Source organism: Bicyclus anynana, chromosome 5, assembly GCF_947172395.1.
Source record: "Bicyclus anynana chromosome 5, ilBicAnyn1.1, whole genome shotgun sequence".
NCBI lineage: Eukaryota > Metazoa > Arthropoda > Insecta > Lepidoptera > Nymphalidae > Bicyclus > Bicyclus anynana.
The window spans coordinates 1,813,462-1,827,895 of NC_069087.1; the positions used below are offsets into that span (position 1 = coordinate 1,813,462).

At 38.2% G+C, this 14,434-nt stretch overlaps 1 protein-coding gene across 1 annotated transcript; it reads left to right on the forward strand.

The window, feature by feature from the left end:
• The first annotated feature begins 100 nt into the window (after positions 1 to 100).
• Positions 101 to 14,264, forward strand: LOC112056343 (ATP-dependent RNA helicase DHX8). Its single transcript, XM_052881464.1, has 14 exons — positions 101 to 322; positions 872 to 1,809; positions 2,359 to 2,520; positions 3,591 to 3,695; positions 4,540 to 4,686; positions 5,036 to 5,287; positions 5,460 to 5,720; positions 6,245 to 6,492; positions 7,181 to 7,847; positions 8,636 to 8,776; positions 9,417 to 9,569; positions 10,491 to 10,816; positions 12,805 to 12,984; positions 14,000 to 14,264. Exons 1-14 carry the CDS (start codon positions 229 to 231, stop codon positions 14,220 to 14,222), a joined length of 3,897 nt encoding a protein of 1,298 aa, XP_052737424.1. The 5' UTR covers positions 101 to 228; the 3' UTR covers positions 14,223 to 14,264.
• The last annotated feature ends 170 nt before the right edge of the window (positions 14,265 to 14,434 follow it).

Consider the following 14,434-nt stretch of genomic DNA (forward strand, 5'->3'; position numbering starts at 1 on the left):
TGCAATAAATCATGGAATTCGTTTAGAAACGCATAGATTCACTTATATTAATCAATACTGAGTTGACAATGACACTTGACATCGACATTCCAAATGACGTTTCACTGCATTTGACGTTTGTTTTGTGTTTTAATGTAGGTGAAATTGTGATGAATTTCTTCAAAATATGTTGTTTTTATGAAATTATTACTTGAGAATTTAACGTAATAAATTTAGTTCTTCATCAAAATGGACGAGGTTGCCAAATTAGAACATCTGTCCCTTGTATCCAAAATATGTACAGAATTGGACAACCATTTGGGCTTGAACGATAAAGATTTATGTAAGTCTTTTTCTTTTATAATATTGAGCAAGAAACAAGCATGTAAATTCTTGATTGTCACAAATATAGTGATGATTTATCTTGTACTTAAGGATCCCTGCGAGAATTTATTAATAAACATTCAAGTACCTGTGTGCTATGAGTATAACACACTGAAAATAATACTATTGATATACCTCTCTGGCGCAGTTGGTGGTGCTGTGATTTTCAACAGATAGCTCTTGGGTTCGATTCCCAGCTTTGGAATAGTAAGTAACTATTTCAAGTAAGCCCACTTCCATCTTAGACATCAGGTGAGATTGTAGTCAAGGGTGGCTAATCATTGAATAAAAAGCTTCCACAAGTCATATCCATGATAAATGAAATGTTTAGCTGCAAATTTTGGTCACAATTTTTTAATATGCAAATAGTGAAAAATGAAATAAAGGAAACGTGATTCAGGAACTTTTACTGTTTAATTAAAGGATCTAAGCATCATATGTTGTGTTCATAAGTAATTAGAAAAATGTATTGCTCTGATGTTGATTTAACTGTTTTCATTGTTTACAGCTGAATTTATTATTGAGTTAGCAGACAAAAATCCAACATTTGACAACTTTAAAAAGGCTCTCGTTGAAAATGGAGCAGAGTTCTCAGACTCTTTCATGACAAATTTGCTTCGTATCATTCAGCATATGAAGCCTGTGAGTAATGAAATTGAGAACAATACTAGTAATAAAACATCAAATCCTCTAGCTGTAAAGTTTCCTGGTTTGGCCATTCCAAATGATAAACCTGCCACATTCTCCTCAGACAGTGAAAGTGAAGAGGAGGTCAAGGATAAAAAAAACAAAAGAATCACTTCAAAAGAAATATTTAAAGATGAATCAAAATCCAAGGAATCTAGTAGTGTGGTTGACAATGTGATGGCAGCCCTAGAGGCTTTAGCTCCTTCAAAAAGTGGATTAGCAAAGGATGAGCCAAAAGAAGATGTAAAAAAAAGAGAGCACAGTCAAGATCGTAAGGACAGCAAAAAAGATGGTATAGTGACTAAGAGAAGGAGAAGCAAAAGTAGAGATAGGAGTCAAAGTAGAGAGAAAGGTAGGAGAAGTCGTAGTAGAGACAGAAAAAGGGATAGAAGGAGTCTAAGTAGAGATAGAAAAAAGGAAAGAAGAAGTCACAGTAGAGATAAAGATAGAGATAGGAGTCGGAGTAGAGACAGAGACCGAAGAAGATCTAGAAGTAATCATCGCCATAGATCTAGGTCGCGAGATAGATCTAGGAGGTCAAAGGATAGATATAAGAGATCACAGTCAAGAGACAGAGGTAAGAGGTCAAGGTCAAGGGACAGACATAGAGGAGGCAGGCCAAAGCATAGGAGGTCAAAATCAAGGTCATGTTCACGAAGTAGAGAGGATAGGCACAGATACAGAGATAATGACTATGAGCGGAAACAGAGGAAAAAGAGTCCTGACATTGAGGTCAGTGATGACCCAGAACCTGGTAAGGTAAGTGATCATATCAATATTTTGTTTTCTTTTTCATAATGATAAAACATTCTGCAATTGATATATCATCATTATAAATCCATATTGAGCTCACTGCTGAGCTCGAGTTTCCTCTCAGAATGAGAGGGGTTAGGCCAATAGTCTATCACGGTAGCTCAATGCAGATTCGCAGACTTTACACACACAGAAAATTCTCTGGTATGCATGTTTTCTAACAGTGGTTTTCCTTCACCATTTCACACTTTATAGATACAAAATTTCTTAAAATGCACACAACTGAAAAGTTGGAGGTGCATGCTCCAGACTTTGCATGCTTCAAACCCACACCGTCTGGAATCTGAGGCAGAGGAGATATCACGGCTCTTACGATCACAATTTTATATATTTAGGCTTAAATGAGATCAAAGTTCTAGTTTAGTAATATTTTGTTCTTGTAATATTTAATTAAACATTTTTGTACCCTTTGTATGTGTACACTATATTATGTTAAAAACCAAAATAATATAATAAAATCATGTTTTTTAATATTATTGTTTTCTAATTTTTTAGATATATAGTGGGCGAGTGGCCAACATAGTGCCTTTTGGCTGTTTTGTACAAATGGAGGGACTGAGAAAGAGATGGGAGGGCCTCGTCCACATCTCACAGCTCCGCTCAGAGGGCCGAGTCACCAATGTCACTGATGTTGTCTCTAGAGGGGACAAGGTTAAGGTATGTACTTTATTGTCTATATTCAGCCAGCATTGCCATCATGTCAAGATCTGATGATGGAATCCTGGAGAAATTGAGGGGAACTCTCGAAAATTATATGGATGTCTAGTGTGTTCGTAAACGTTTCCATTTAGTACTTTTAAGCACTACATTTTCATGAAGGTTTAAAATCGATCTGATGATGGAGCCATAAAACAGACGAGGGAACTCCTCGGCGATTTACAGCAGTTACCTTGTATTTAGGCTTGATTAATTTGTATTAATGAGAACTTTCCACATACATAGGTTGTGACTGTCATTTAGGGGTCTGATGATGAAGACCAAGGTCAATTAAGGGAACCCCTTAACGGTTTACGGTAGCTACCTTGTGCTTGGACTTGATTAATTTGTATTGCTGAGGATTTTGTACCAAGATGGGTTGTGACTGTCATTAGGCGTCTGATGTATTCGTTTGAGATGAAATTTTACACTAAAAATGGAAAAATAATAAAAACTTTAATAAAAAAAATACAACCGACTTCAAAACCTAAAATCGTACCCACTGAACTAAAAAGCGAAAAATAACATCATAATATGTTCTACCTGCTGATCAGTATGAAGGCGGTGCTTAGCCGGTGTTGTCTTAATTTAAGCCATTTCTGACAGGACCACATAAACAACACTGTCTGCAAAATCTAAATCTATAAGATATTCTCACATGGCTTGAATTAATACATCACCGGCTTAGCACCGACTTCATACTGATCAGCAGGTAGAACATATTATGATGTTATTTTTCGCTTTTTAGTTCAGTGGGTACGATTTTAGGTTTTGAAGTCGGTTGTATTTTTTTTATTAAAATTTTTATTATACTATTTCAAATCAAATCAAATCAAACGTTACTTTTTCGTGGCTTAACCTCTCACGAATTTGGATGAAATTTGGTGTAGTAATAAATCGGACCGTGGAGCAGAATGCAGGCATCTGCTAGTATTAGTATAGATTACAAACAAGTAGGATATTCTTTGCGGTTTGTAATTGTCCTATTTTTAATTCATTATTTAATTATTTTTTTTGTACTATTTTTACAGGTCAAAGTTCTGTCTGTGACTGGCCAAAAAGTGTCGCTGACAATGAAAGATGTTTGTCAAGATACTGGAAAAGATCTGAATCCCACATCTCATGCACATCTAGAGGTAAGAATAGATACTAAATTAAATTATGAATGATTAAAATCATTTACTATGAGAAATCATAATTGTGGATCTTGAAATTTTATTTTCCGTCCAACAATATCAAGAAGGTAGTGGGAAGTGGCTGGATGAGGCAGGCGGAGGATCATGTGTGATGGTGCACTCTCGGAAAGGCCTTGTCTAGCATTGGATTGATGAATACAAGCTGATGATGGTTTTACTCTATTTTTTTTTGTTCTGTTTTTCTCATGCAATCAGTCGGCAGACTATGAGCAGAGCTGGTGTAGGAAAATTTCTACTATACTAAAAAAATATTTATTTGGTTAACTAGTGATAGTTACTATTTATTTTATTTATATTCTTTATTTGTACATCACAAAATAAAAGCAAAAAGAACAAACAATACAAGGAAGAAGCAGTATACAAATGCCCACATATCACTATATAACAATTTTTTCCAGACATCCTTATGAATATATAATAATAGCCTCAATAGCTCAACGGTAAGAGCGGTCGGGCTCATCACCGAGGGATGGTGGTTCCCCGCCCTGTTGGTCTATTGTCGTATTCACACCTAGCACAGCCCTTCCACCTAGCACAGCCACTAGTGGGAGGGAAATGGGAACTATTGGTTGTATTATAAAAAAATGGCAAATATTCTTTTTTAAAGGAGTAGGTTTCGGAAAAAGTGAGAATACAAGAACGCAGGTGGTGTAAAATAAAATAATATGTACAATCAAATAATCTAATTTCCTTAACTTAAATCTATTTCCCATAACCTATAACCTACTATAAACCTATAACCTAACCGAACCTAATATTTTCAATTTTTACATGTTTTGACAAGGCTGAACGCGAAGGCCGTAACCCGGACAGGCCCCCGCCGGCGGCGACGGTGCTGGCGGGGCTGCAGAGCGGGCTCGACCCCGACGAAGACTCCAGTCGCAAGAGGGTCACCAGGATATCCAGCCCGGAGAGATGGGAGATTAAACAAGTCAGTTCACACTAACAAATATTAGATTTTTTTTTCAAACACGAATTATTTTATTATCAATAGAGATGTGCAATTATTATCTAACTCTCTTTGGATGGTTCAGAAACACATTTTTTTTGTAACACAATATTGTTTAAAAAATACATAGTTTTTTCTCATAAGACCTTAACTGACCTTGCCATGCCATGATGGGTGCAAGGCTTATACATAGAATTCATATATGTAGAATGTAAAGCAAGCAAGTTCTGCTGAGGTTTTGATCTTATAGAGGCAATTGTTTTCTACTTAACTATCAGGTCATTTGCTTCTTTTGCCAAATTAAAAAAACTGACGTAAATAATGCTTACAGATGATATCTTCAGGCGTAATAGACAAGAGTGAACTGCCAGATTTCGATGAAGAAACCGGTCTGCTACCTAAGGACGAAGATGGAGAAGCGGACATTGAGATTGAATTGGTTGAAGAGGAACCACCGTTTCTGCAAGGCCATGGCAGAGCTCTCCATGATCTCTCTCCAGTACGGATTGTGAAGAACCCTGATGGTTCGCTGGCACAAGCTGCTATGATGCAGTCTGCATTGGCTAAAGAGAGAAGAGAACAGGTAATAACAAACTGTCATAATATTTTTTTTTTATTACAAGTTACCCTTTCGACTCTAATGTGAAACATTTTGTTGTAGTTAAAAATATTATTTAGTACTACACATAAATTATCTAAAAAGGTTGGTAAAAGCAAAGCAAAAATATTAAAGATTTTCATTTATTATTTACCAGAAAATGTTGCAAAGAGAACAAGAGATGGAAAGTCTTCCGACGGGACTGAACAAGAATTGGATCGACCCCCTGCCTGAGGCTGATGGCCGGACCCTAGCAGCCAACATGCGGGGCACTGGCATCGCCCCGCAGGATCTACCAGAGTGGAAGAAACATGTCATCGGAGGCAAGAAATCTTCATTCGGGAAAAAGACTAATTTGTCTCTGCTCGAGCAAAGACAATCTTTGCCTATTTACAAGCTGAGAGATGAATTGACAAAGGTATGTTAATTAATATTTTCTTCTTATAAATTAGTAGTTCTTTTCAGTCTTCCAACTGAATTTATATGCAATAAAATAAATTAAATAAAACCAAGCACCGTCAATGAAAATAAGAGTAGAAATTAATCTATTAAAATTGTAAATAATCCCAAGACTTTTGACAGCATAGATACAACTGTCAGTTGAACAGTGTAGTAAGAGGTAAAAAAAGTTAGTTCAGTTTCTACACTTTTTTGCCAAGCTATAATTTATTTGACAGCGCTTAGTTAAGCGAAATCAGTAAAATAAAAAGTCAAGTATGTTTGTTTACTATTATGTTTCGCAGCTTCATTCGACGCGATTTATTAGGGTTACATATTGTAGTAGTAGGGCCCCCACGCATTGTGAAATTTCATTTCATTTTTGAACCTGATATCAACTTGCTTGTTTCTCTTTTTCATCTATCATCGAACTTCACTTTGGTGAGTTCGTTTGATTTTTAATTATAAATGTGAATAATATAAGTAAAACGTCTCTGTGTACAGGCCATATCTGACAACCAAATCCTCATAGTGATCGGCGAGACCGGGTCCGGGAAGACCACGCAGATAACGCAGTACGTGTGCGAGTGCGGGCTGGCGGCGCGCGGGCGCGTGGCGTGCACGCAGCCGCGGCGCGTGGCCGCCATGTCGGTCGCCAAGCGCGTGGCCGAGGAGTTCGGCTGCCGGCTGGGCCAGGAGGTGGGCTACACCATCCGGTTTGAGGACTGCACCGGGCCCGATACCATCATAAAGTGAGTGTTTGTACTACTCGTATCATAATGCGAGTGTTTGTGAGTGTTTGTGAGTGTGGTGTGCACGCAGCCGCTGCGTCTGATCGCCGTGTCGGTCGCTCAATTAACTGAACAAAAGTTTTCATTAATTTTAATTTTTTTTTTATACAATGGGGATGATGACTAGGTTTGAATATATTTTTATGATACATTCGGGTATAGATACTTATTTATACATAAAGGCGAAGATTGTCTGGATATTTGCAAAATAAATAAGATTATAAAAATTCAAAATCTATAAAAAATCTTTTATCGTAATTTGATGAAAATTCATACAGTTTTAGCTTCCTTACAATAAATGTGACATTTTTAATACATGAACTATAAACATAAACGCACAAATCACCGCCCATACAAATCTCACGATCATTATGTACCTACGTCGTTAATTTGTTCCGTTTTGTATGAAGCGTTTTTCCGGGATCCATCTGATATCTGACCCTGTAGCTCCGAAAGTAATGATCGCAGATACCCTGTTACTTTTATAAATTGCTTTACTATTAGCATACTCTTAATTTATATACAATTTAAAAAAACTGTCATCATCCCTATTGTCGATTTTCATGACCTTCTGAATTACTTTAGTTCTTTAAGAAATAAAGGAAATTTTTGCCATTCTAAATATTTACTTAACTAAAAACTATTTCAGGTACATGACAGACGGTATGTTGCTGCGGGAATGTCTGATGGACCTCGACCTCAAGAGCTACTCCGTCATAATGTTGGACGAAGCCCACGAGCGCACCATACACACCGACGTGCTGTTCGGTCTCCTGAAGCAAGCCGTCCAAAAAAGGCCAGAACTGAAACTTATAGTCACATCAGCTACTTTGGACGCTGTGAAGTTTTCCCAATATTTCTTCGAAGCACCCATTTTCACAATACCCGGTAGAACATTTCCTGTGGAAGTATTATATACAAAGGAACCAGAGACTGATTACTTAGATGCATCATTGATTACTGTGATGCAGATCCACTTGAGGGAACCTCCTGGAGATATCCTCTTGTTTTTGACCGGTCAAGAGGAGATTGACACTGCATGCGAAATACTTTACGAAAGAATGAAGTCTCTAGGTCCCGATGTCCCGGAGTTGATAATTTTACCAGTGTACTCAGCGCTGCCCTCTGAGATGCAGACCAGGATCTTTGAGCCGGCACCCCCTGGATCCAGGAAGGTGGTGATAGCTACCAACATAGCGGAGACGTCGCTGACGATCGATGGGATATATTACGTGGTGGATCCAGGGTTTGTGAAGCAGAAGGTTTACAATTCAAAGACTGGGATGGACTCGTTGGTTGTCACACCGATTTCGCAAGTGAGTTAATTTTTTTTAATTCTACCTACATTCATTTCGTATTGTTAGTCCAACCTTAATGAGAATTGTATAGTCTTCTTCCAAGCTAATGTTCTCAAGTTATGTCATGGCCAGGGAAAATGGGGATTCTATTTTATGTTGACGGTGCGTGGCGCAGTAGATACACTTATTTTTCTTGTCCACATTTGTGGGTTTGATACCCATAACTAGAAAATATTTGTGGGTTTGATACCCATAACTAGAAAATATTATTTATTAGTGTTTTCCAGTTTGTGTGTTTATTATTCAAAAAAAAAATCAGCTTAGGACCAATCACGGCTAATAAGCCACGCCTATTTTGGGGCCAAGTCGAAGTTAGTACACAATTGATGAATTCCATGAAAATGCCTGGAGGCCATAGGATCGGCGTTCACCACACACAGGAAGTTGAAATATAGGAAATTGTAATAATTTTGACTATGTCTACTGCAAATAGTTTCTTGTCGGCTTCTCAGCAGAACCTGCCTCCCGAGCCAGTAGTAGTATCTATACTTCTATATTTATACTAATATATAAAGCTGAAGAGTTTGTTTGTTTGTTTGATTGAACGCGCTTATCTCAGGAACTACTGGTCCGATTTGAAAAATTATTTTAATGTTAGATAGCTCATTTATCGAGGAAGGCTATAGGCTATATATTATCCCTGTTTTCCGAAGTTTTAAAAATGCTTGTAAAGTAAGCCTACTTGAAATATTAATTTGAAATGAAATTAAATAAATTTTCATTGATATTCTGTAATGTTCCTGTAGGCGGCGGCGAAGCAGCGCGCCGGGCGCGCGGGGCGCACGGGCCCCGGCAAGACGTACCGCCTGTACACGGAGCGCGCCTACCGCGACGAGATGCTGCCCACGCCCGTGCCCGAGATACAGCGCACCAACCTCGCCACCACCGTGAGTGCTGCTTCTGCATCGTCATCATCATCATATCATCATCATCATCATCATCATCCATCATCATCAGCATCAGCAGCATCATCATCATCATCATCCATCATCATAATCATCATCCATTATCATCATCATCCATCATCATCATCCATTATCATCATCATCATCATCCATTATCATTATCATCCATCATCATTATCATCATCCATCATCATTATCCATCATCATCATCCATTATCATTATCATCCATCATCATCATCATCCATCATCATCATCATCCATCATCATCATCCATCATCATTATCCATCATCATCATCCATTATCATTATCATCCATCATCATCATCCATCATCATCATCATCATCATCATCATCATCATCATCCTCTCTGTGCTGTGATCGGTTTTGGCTCCTAAAAGGGACCTCAGCAACTTACTCATAGTTCTAGTTTTGGCTATCGGGCCAGAAAACTTTGTGGGACAATAACTCAATTTATTTCAAAGCTTAGGACTTCTTGGTTGAACCATACAGTATATTCAAGTTTGTTGTGTGTGTTTTGCTAATCACCGCACCTAGTCGCTGACTAATAAATTATTGTATTAAACATGATGAACGCCGAATGACATGTTCTGTGTGGTGCAGGTGCTGCAGCTGAAGACCATGGGCATCAACGACCTGCTGCACTTCGACTTCATGGACGCGCCGCCCGTCGAGTCGCTCATCATGGCGCTGGAGCAGCTGCACTCGCTCTCCGCGCTCGACTCCGAGGGGCTGCTCACCCGACTGGGGCGACGGGTGTGTTGATTTATTTGTTTCTTGCCACCAACGACATTTTTAACCGACTTAAAAAAAATGAGGTTCTCAATTTTATGTGAGTATGTTTTTTTTTATGTTTGTAGTCTCAGAACTTCGTCATTTCTTAACCAATTTTGTAAATCTGTTTTTTGTTAGAAAGGGTTTATCAGGTCCCAATACATAATCGGGTTAGTATATAATATAATGTAACATATGATGTTATTTTTCGTTTTTTAGTTAGGTCGGTATGTTTTATGTTTTTGAAGTCGGTTGAATTTTTTTTGTATACTATAGACATGTTGCGTGCTTACACAATCACCGCAAAAAATGAGCCAAATTAAGTTACTCCTCTGAGCGCATGCACAATGTTGTGTTTAATTCCATTTTATATTTATGTATATACAGTTTTTAAAGTTTCTAAACACACAACTCGACATTGTATATGTATATTCAGGTTTTTCGTTGTTAACTATAAGACTCAAATGAAATGTGGTCAATTAGCGGCTATTGTTCGCCTCAATTTTGACGCGCTAGTGATATTACTCTATTATAAAATCCTTGCTTACGACAATATTTATAATCAACTTCAAAGAAAAGTGAATTTTAAGTAGTAGTGATTAGGTTTACTTTACTTTGAAGTAGCTTGATGTTTAAATTTTACACTAATATAAATATAGCCATCAGTGTATATCGAAAATATCGCTCAATAAAAGTAAATACTGAAATCACACGGCATTAAAAAAATCTACTATTGTAAACACCATGCCCTCTGATTTTTTTTTTTAATTTGCCAGGCAATTTCATTTTCTCTACTTTCATTAGCCAACCTCTAGGAAGGTTGACGGTGAGATTTAGTTACATTTCAGTATTCGAACGTAAATTTATAAGTTTCCCTATAACATCGTGGTATTTGTTTCGCAGATGGCCGAATTCCCACTGGAGCCGAATCTTTCGAAAATTCTCATAATGTCGGTAGCGCTGCAATGCTCCGACGAGATCCTCACCATAGTGTCGATGCTCAGCGTACAGAACGTGTTCTACCGGCCCAAGGACAAACAGGCGCTGGCTGATCAGAAGAAGGCGAAGTTCAACCAGCCAGAAGGCGACCACCTGACCCTGCTGGCGGTGTACAACAGCTGGAAGAACAACAAGTTCTCGAACGCCTGGTGTTACGAGAACTTCGTGCAGATCAGGACGTTGAAGAGGGCGCAGGATGTGAGGAAACAGCTGCTCGGTATTATGGACAGGTGAGTTCAGTATGCTTAAGTCCTGCCTCCGATTTCGGAGGGTGTGGTTTTGAATCCGGTCCGGGGCATGGACCCCCAACTTTTCAGTTGTGTGCATTTTAAGAAATTAATTGTCACGTGTCTCAAACGGTGAAGGAAAAACATCGCGAGGAAACCTACCAGAGAAGTCTCTTAATTGTCCGAGTGTGTGAAGTCTACCAAACCGCATTGGGCCAGCGTGGTGGACTATTGAAACTCGAGCTCAGCAGTGAGCAGAATATGGGTTGATATTTTTTGACGGGCTCCGTGGCGCAGTGGTATGCGCGGTGGATTTACAAGACGGAGGTCCTGGGTTCGATCCCCGGCTGGGCAGATTGAGATTTTCTTAATTTGTCCAGGTCTGGCTGGTGGGAGGCTTCGGCCATGGCTAGTTACCACCCCACCGGCAAAGACATACCGCCAAGCGATTTAGCGTTCCAGTCCGATGCCGCGTAGAAACCGAAAGGGGTGTGGATTTTCATCCCCCTCCTAACAAGTTAGCCCGCTTCCATTTTAGACTGCATCATCACTTACCATCAGGTGAGATTGTAGTCAAGGGCTAACTTGTAAAGAAAGCTTCTTACGTATAAATTAGTAATCATTGACATTATTTACCGGAATGTCTAATAAAAATCAATTTATCAACCCCCATTTCGTTAGGCAGCTCTGATAGATACCCTATGTTCTTTGTCTGTTTTGGCAACCTATGTAATTAAATGGTGTACAAAGGACTTTCATTCAGTTCTACTTGTAATATATATTAATCTATACTTATAATAAATCTGTAGAGAGGTCAATTCTGTACATGAAATATATTTCCAAAATAACTATCAGGGGGTGATTAGTGCCAAAAATGCAATCAGTAAAATTTTTGTCTGTCTGTCTGTCTGTCTGTCTGTCTATCTGTCTGTCTGTCTGTATGTTCTTTATAGAAACAAAAACTACTGGACGGATTTTAACGAAACTTGGTACAATTATTCTACATACTCCTGGGCAGGTTATAGTATACTTTTCATTACACTACAATCAATAGGAGCAGAGCAGTGAAGAGAAATGTTGAGAAAACGGGAGAAGTTACTCAATTTTTTAAGCTTCCGTCGCATGTACAGCCTTAATGGTTAAAGCTACATAGAAATCATGTATGACGGAAATGTTCTCCTTAAAATTTTCTATAAAAACACAACAGCATATATATGTCTAACTTTTATGGTTGACTCACAATAACACGTGTAACTCCCGATAGCTTAGCAGTCCGGAGCTTTCTAATTATATTTGTCTACTCTTATGTTTATAATACTCATCACTCATCCCTAACTAAAAAAATTAACATTATTACCTATTCAATAAAAAAAGAATCATAAAAATCGGTAAAGAAATACCAAAGTTATACAAGAAATACGCTAAATCATCGCGCGTGAATACTAATTCATGCTATATGGATTATTTTTGTGTAAAGGTTGCCGCGCAACTCGCGGGGGGGGGGGGAATAAATAAAGAAGTGCAGCCTTAATGAGTAGGGTAGGGGTAGGGTAGGGTAGGGGTAGTGTAGGGTAGGGGTAGGGTAGGGGTAGGGCAGGGGTAGGGTAGGGAAGGGGTAGGGTAGTGGTAGGATAGGGGTAGTTGAAAGTTTACAACGACTTTCACGCGGACGAAGTCGCGGGCGTCCGCTAGTTGTAAAATAAATGAAAAGTCGAGTCCCTTCTCAACACGAGAAATATAGCAGTAGGCATACGAAAATAATATCCCAGCGGAGATAAATAGATGCGCTGTTCGTAGGCGCCTTAGAATTTAGATAAATATGTCTCTAAAATTCAAATATTAATTTTCTCTAGTAATTTATAATATACAAAAAAAATACAAATATATACAAATAATATACAAATTTATAATAAAATAATCTTAAGTAATTTTCTCTTAGTCTTTATAATGTCAGTGGAATAAAAATATAAATTTTTATTTTTGTTTCTCAGGCATAAGTTAGATGTGGTGTCAGCGGGTAAGAACACTGTGCGCATACAGAAGACGATCTGCTCGGGCTTCTTCCGCAACGCCGCCAAGAAAGACCCTCAGGAGGGGTACCGCACCCTCGTCGACAGCCAGGTCGTGTACATCCACCCCTCCAGCGCACTGTTCAACAGGCAACCCGAGTGGTATGTGATTTTATGTAACCTAGCAAGGTCAAAGTCCCAGGACTTGTGACCTTGGATGTAGGTTTAAGGGATCCCTTTAGAATGTATCAACACTAACATCCCCTGCCTGACATGTTCTCCATGCCACACTAAACAATTTATGATCAACGATCTCCTATTAAAAAGTGGAAGCACAATCAGTGACCAAAAAACATCCTCACTCAATGAGTGCCAAAAACAACTTCTCGGGATTCAATTCAAGTAGTCGCAAATTCAACCTTGAACTCAATTCTTAAGGTTGAATTTGCTCTGAGTTTGGGATTTTATTGATTATTGGACTATATTTAAAGGCCTTTAGGTATAATTTTCTTTACCAATAATTCTAAAACTGTCAAAGCAAAATTGGCCAGTTTTTAAGTGAAATTTTCTACATGATATGATTACATAAAACATTATTAATAATAATTACAACAGCAGCGTGACGGCGTTCACGCTGCCTAACAAAGGACTGAGCTCAATTTATCAAATACCCTCTTTTTTATACCATCACAGTTACAACAACCCATACAAATAACTCCCCTCAACAATAACATACTTGTAAATAATGAATGTTAATACCACCCCTCATCGAGGACCTCGGAAAATTTTAGCTCTACATACATCTTTTGAGTCAGCTAATAAGACTATTTGCTCAGGCTTGTAGTGCTATGCCCCTATGAGAGACACGCAAGAGTTTTTACTACTAGTACTGTATAAATCTATATAACTATTTTATTCCAAAATTATTTTGTAAATATAATCTACAGAAATTGTTTTTATCTTATGTGAAATTGGGATGGCGCTGCGTAACCCCAATTTCCCGCACTTTTGTGGACACTTATTTACACAGAGATGACCCCTTCAAGATCATGTTGTCTTTTTGAAGGCAAAGGCCAACATAAATTCTTGATTATTTTACGAACAGATTTTAAAGAAAAGAAAAATATATAATAATATTATCTTTTATAAGTAAAATAACTTTTTATATCTTTTCCAGGGTTATCTACCACGAGTTGGTCCAAACCACGAAGGAATACATGCGCGAGGTGACTACAATAGACCCCAAATGGCTTGTGGAGTTCGCGCCAGCTTTCTTCAAGTTCTCCGATCCCACCAAATTGTCCAAATTCAAGAAGAACCAGAGATTGGAGCCTTTGTATAATAAATATGAAGAACCAAATGCTTGGAGGATATCCAGAGTTCGGAGACGTAGAAATTAATATCGCATTTGATTGGATAAATAAATTAAGTAATACGAATAAGGCATTTTATTACGACCTCATATCTTTTGACATCAGGTTTGGACCTCAATATGAAGTAATATACATCTACCCTCAAAGTTTTAGATTAATGAAACTCCATTTATGGCATTCCGTACGTACTGTAGCCACTGTTTGGCTTCAACAAAAAGTAATTTTATTTGATGTCCTGC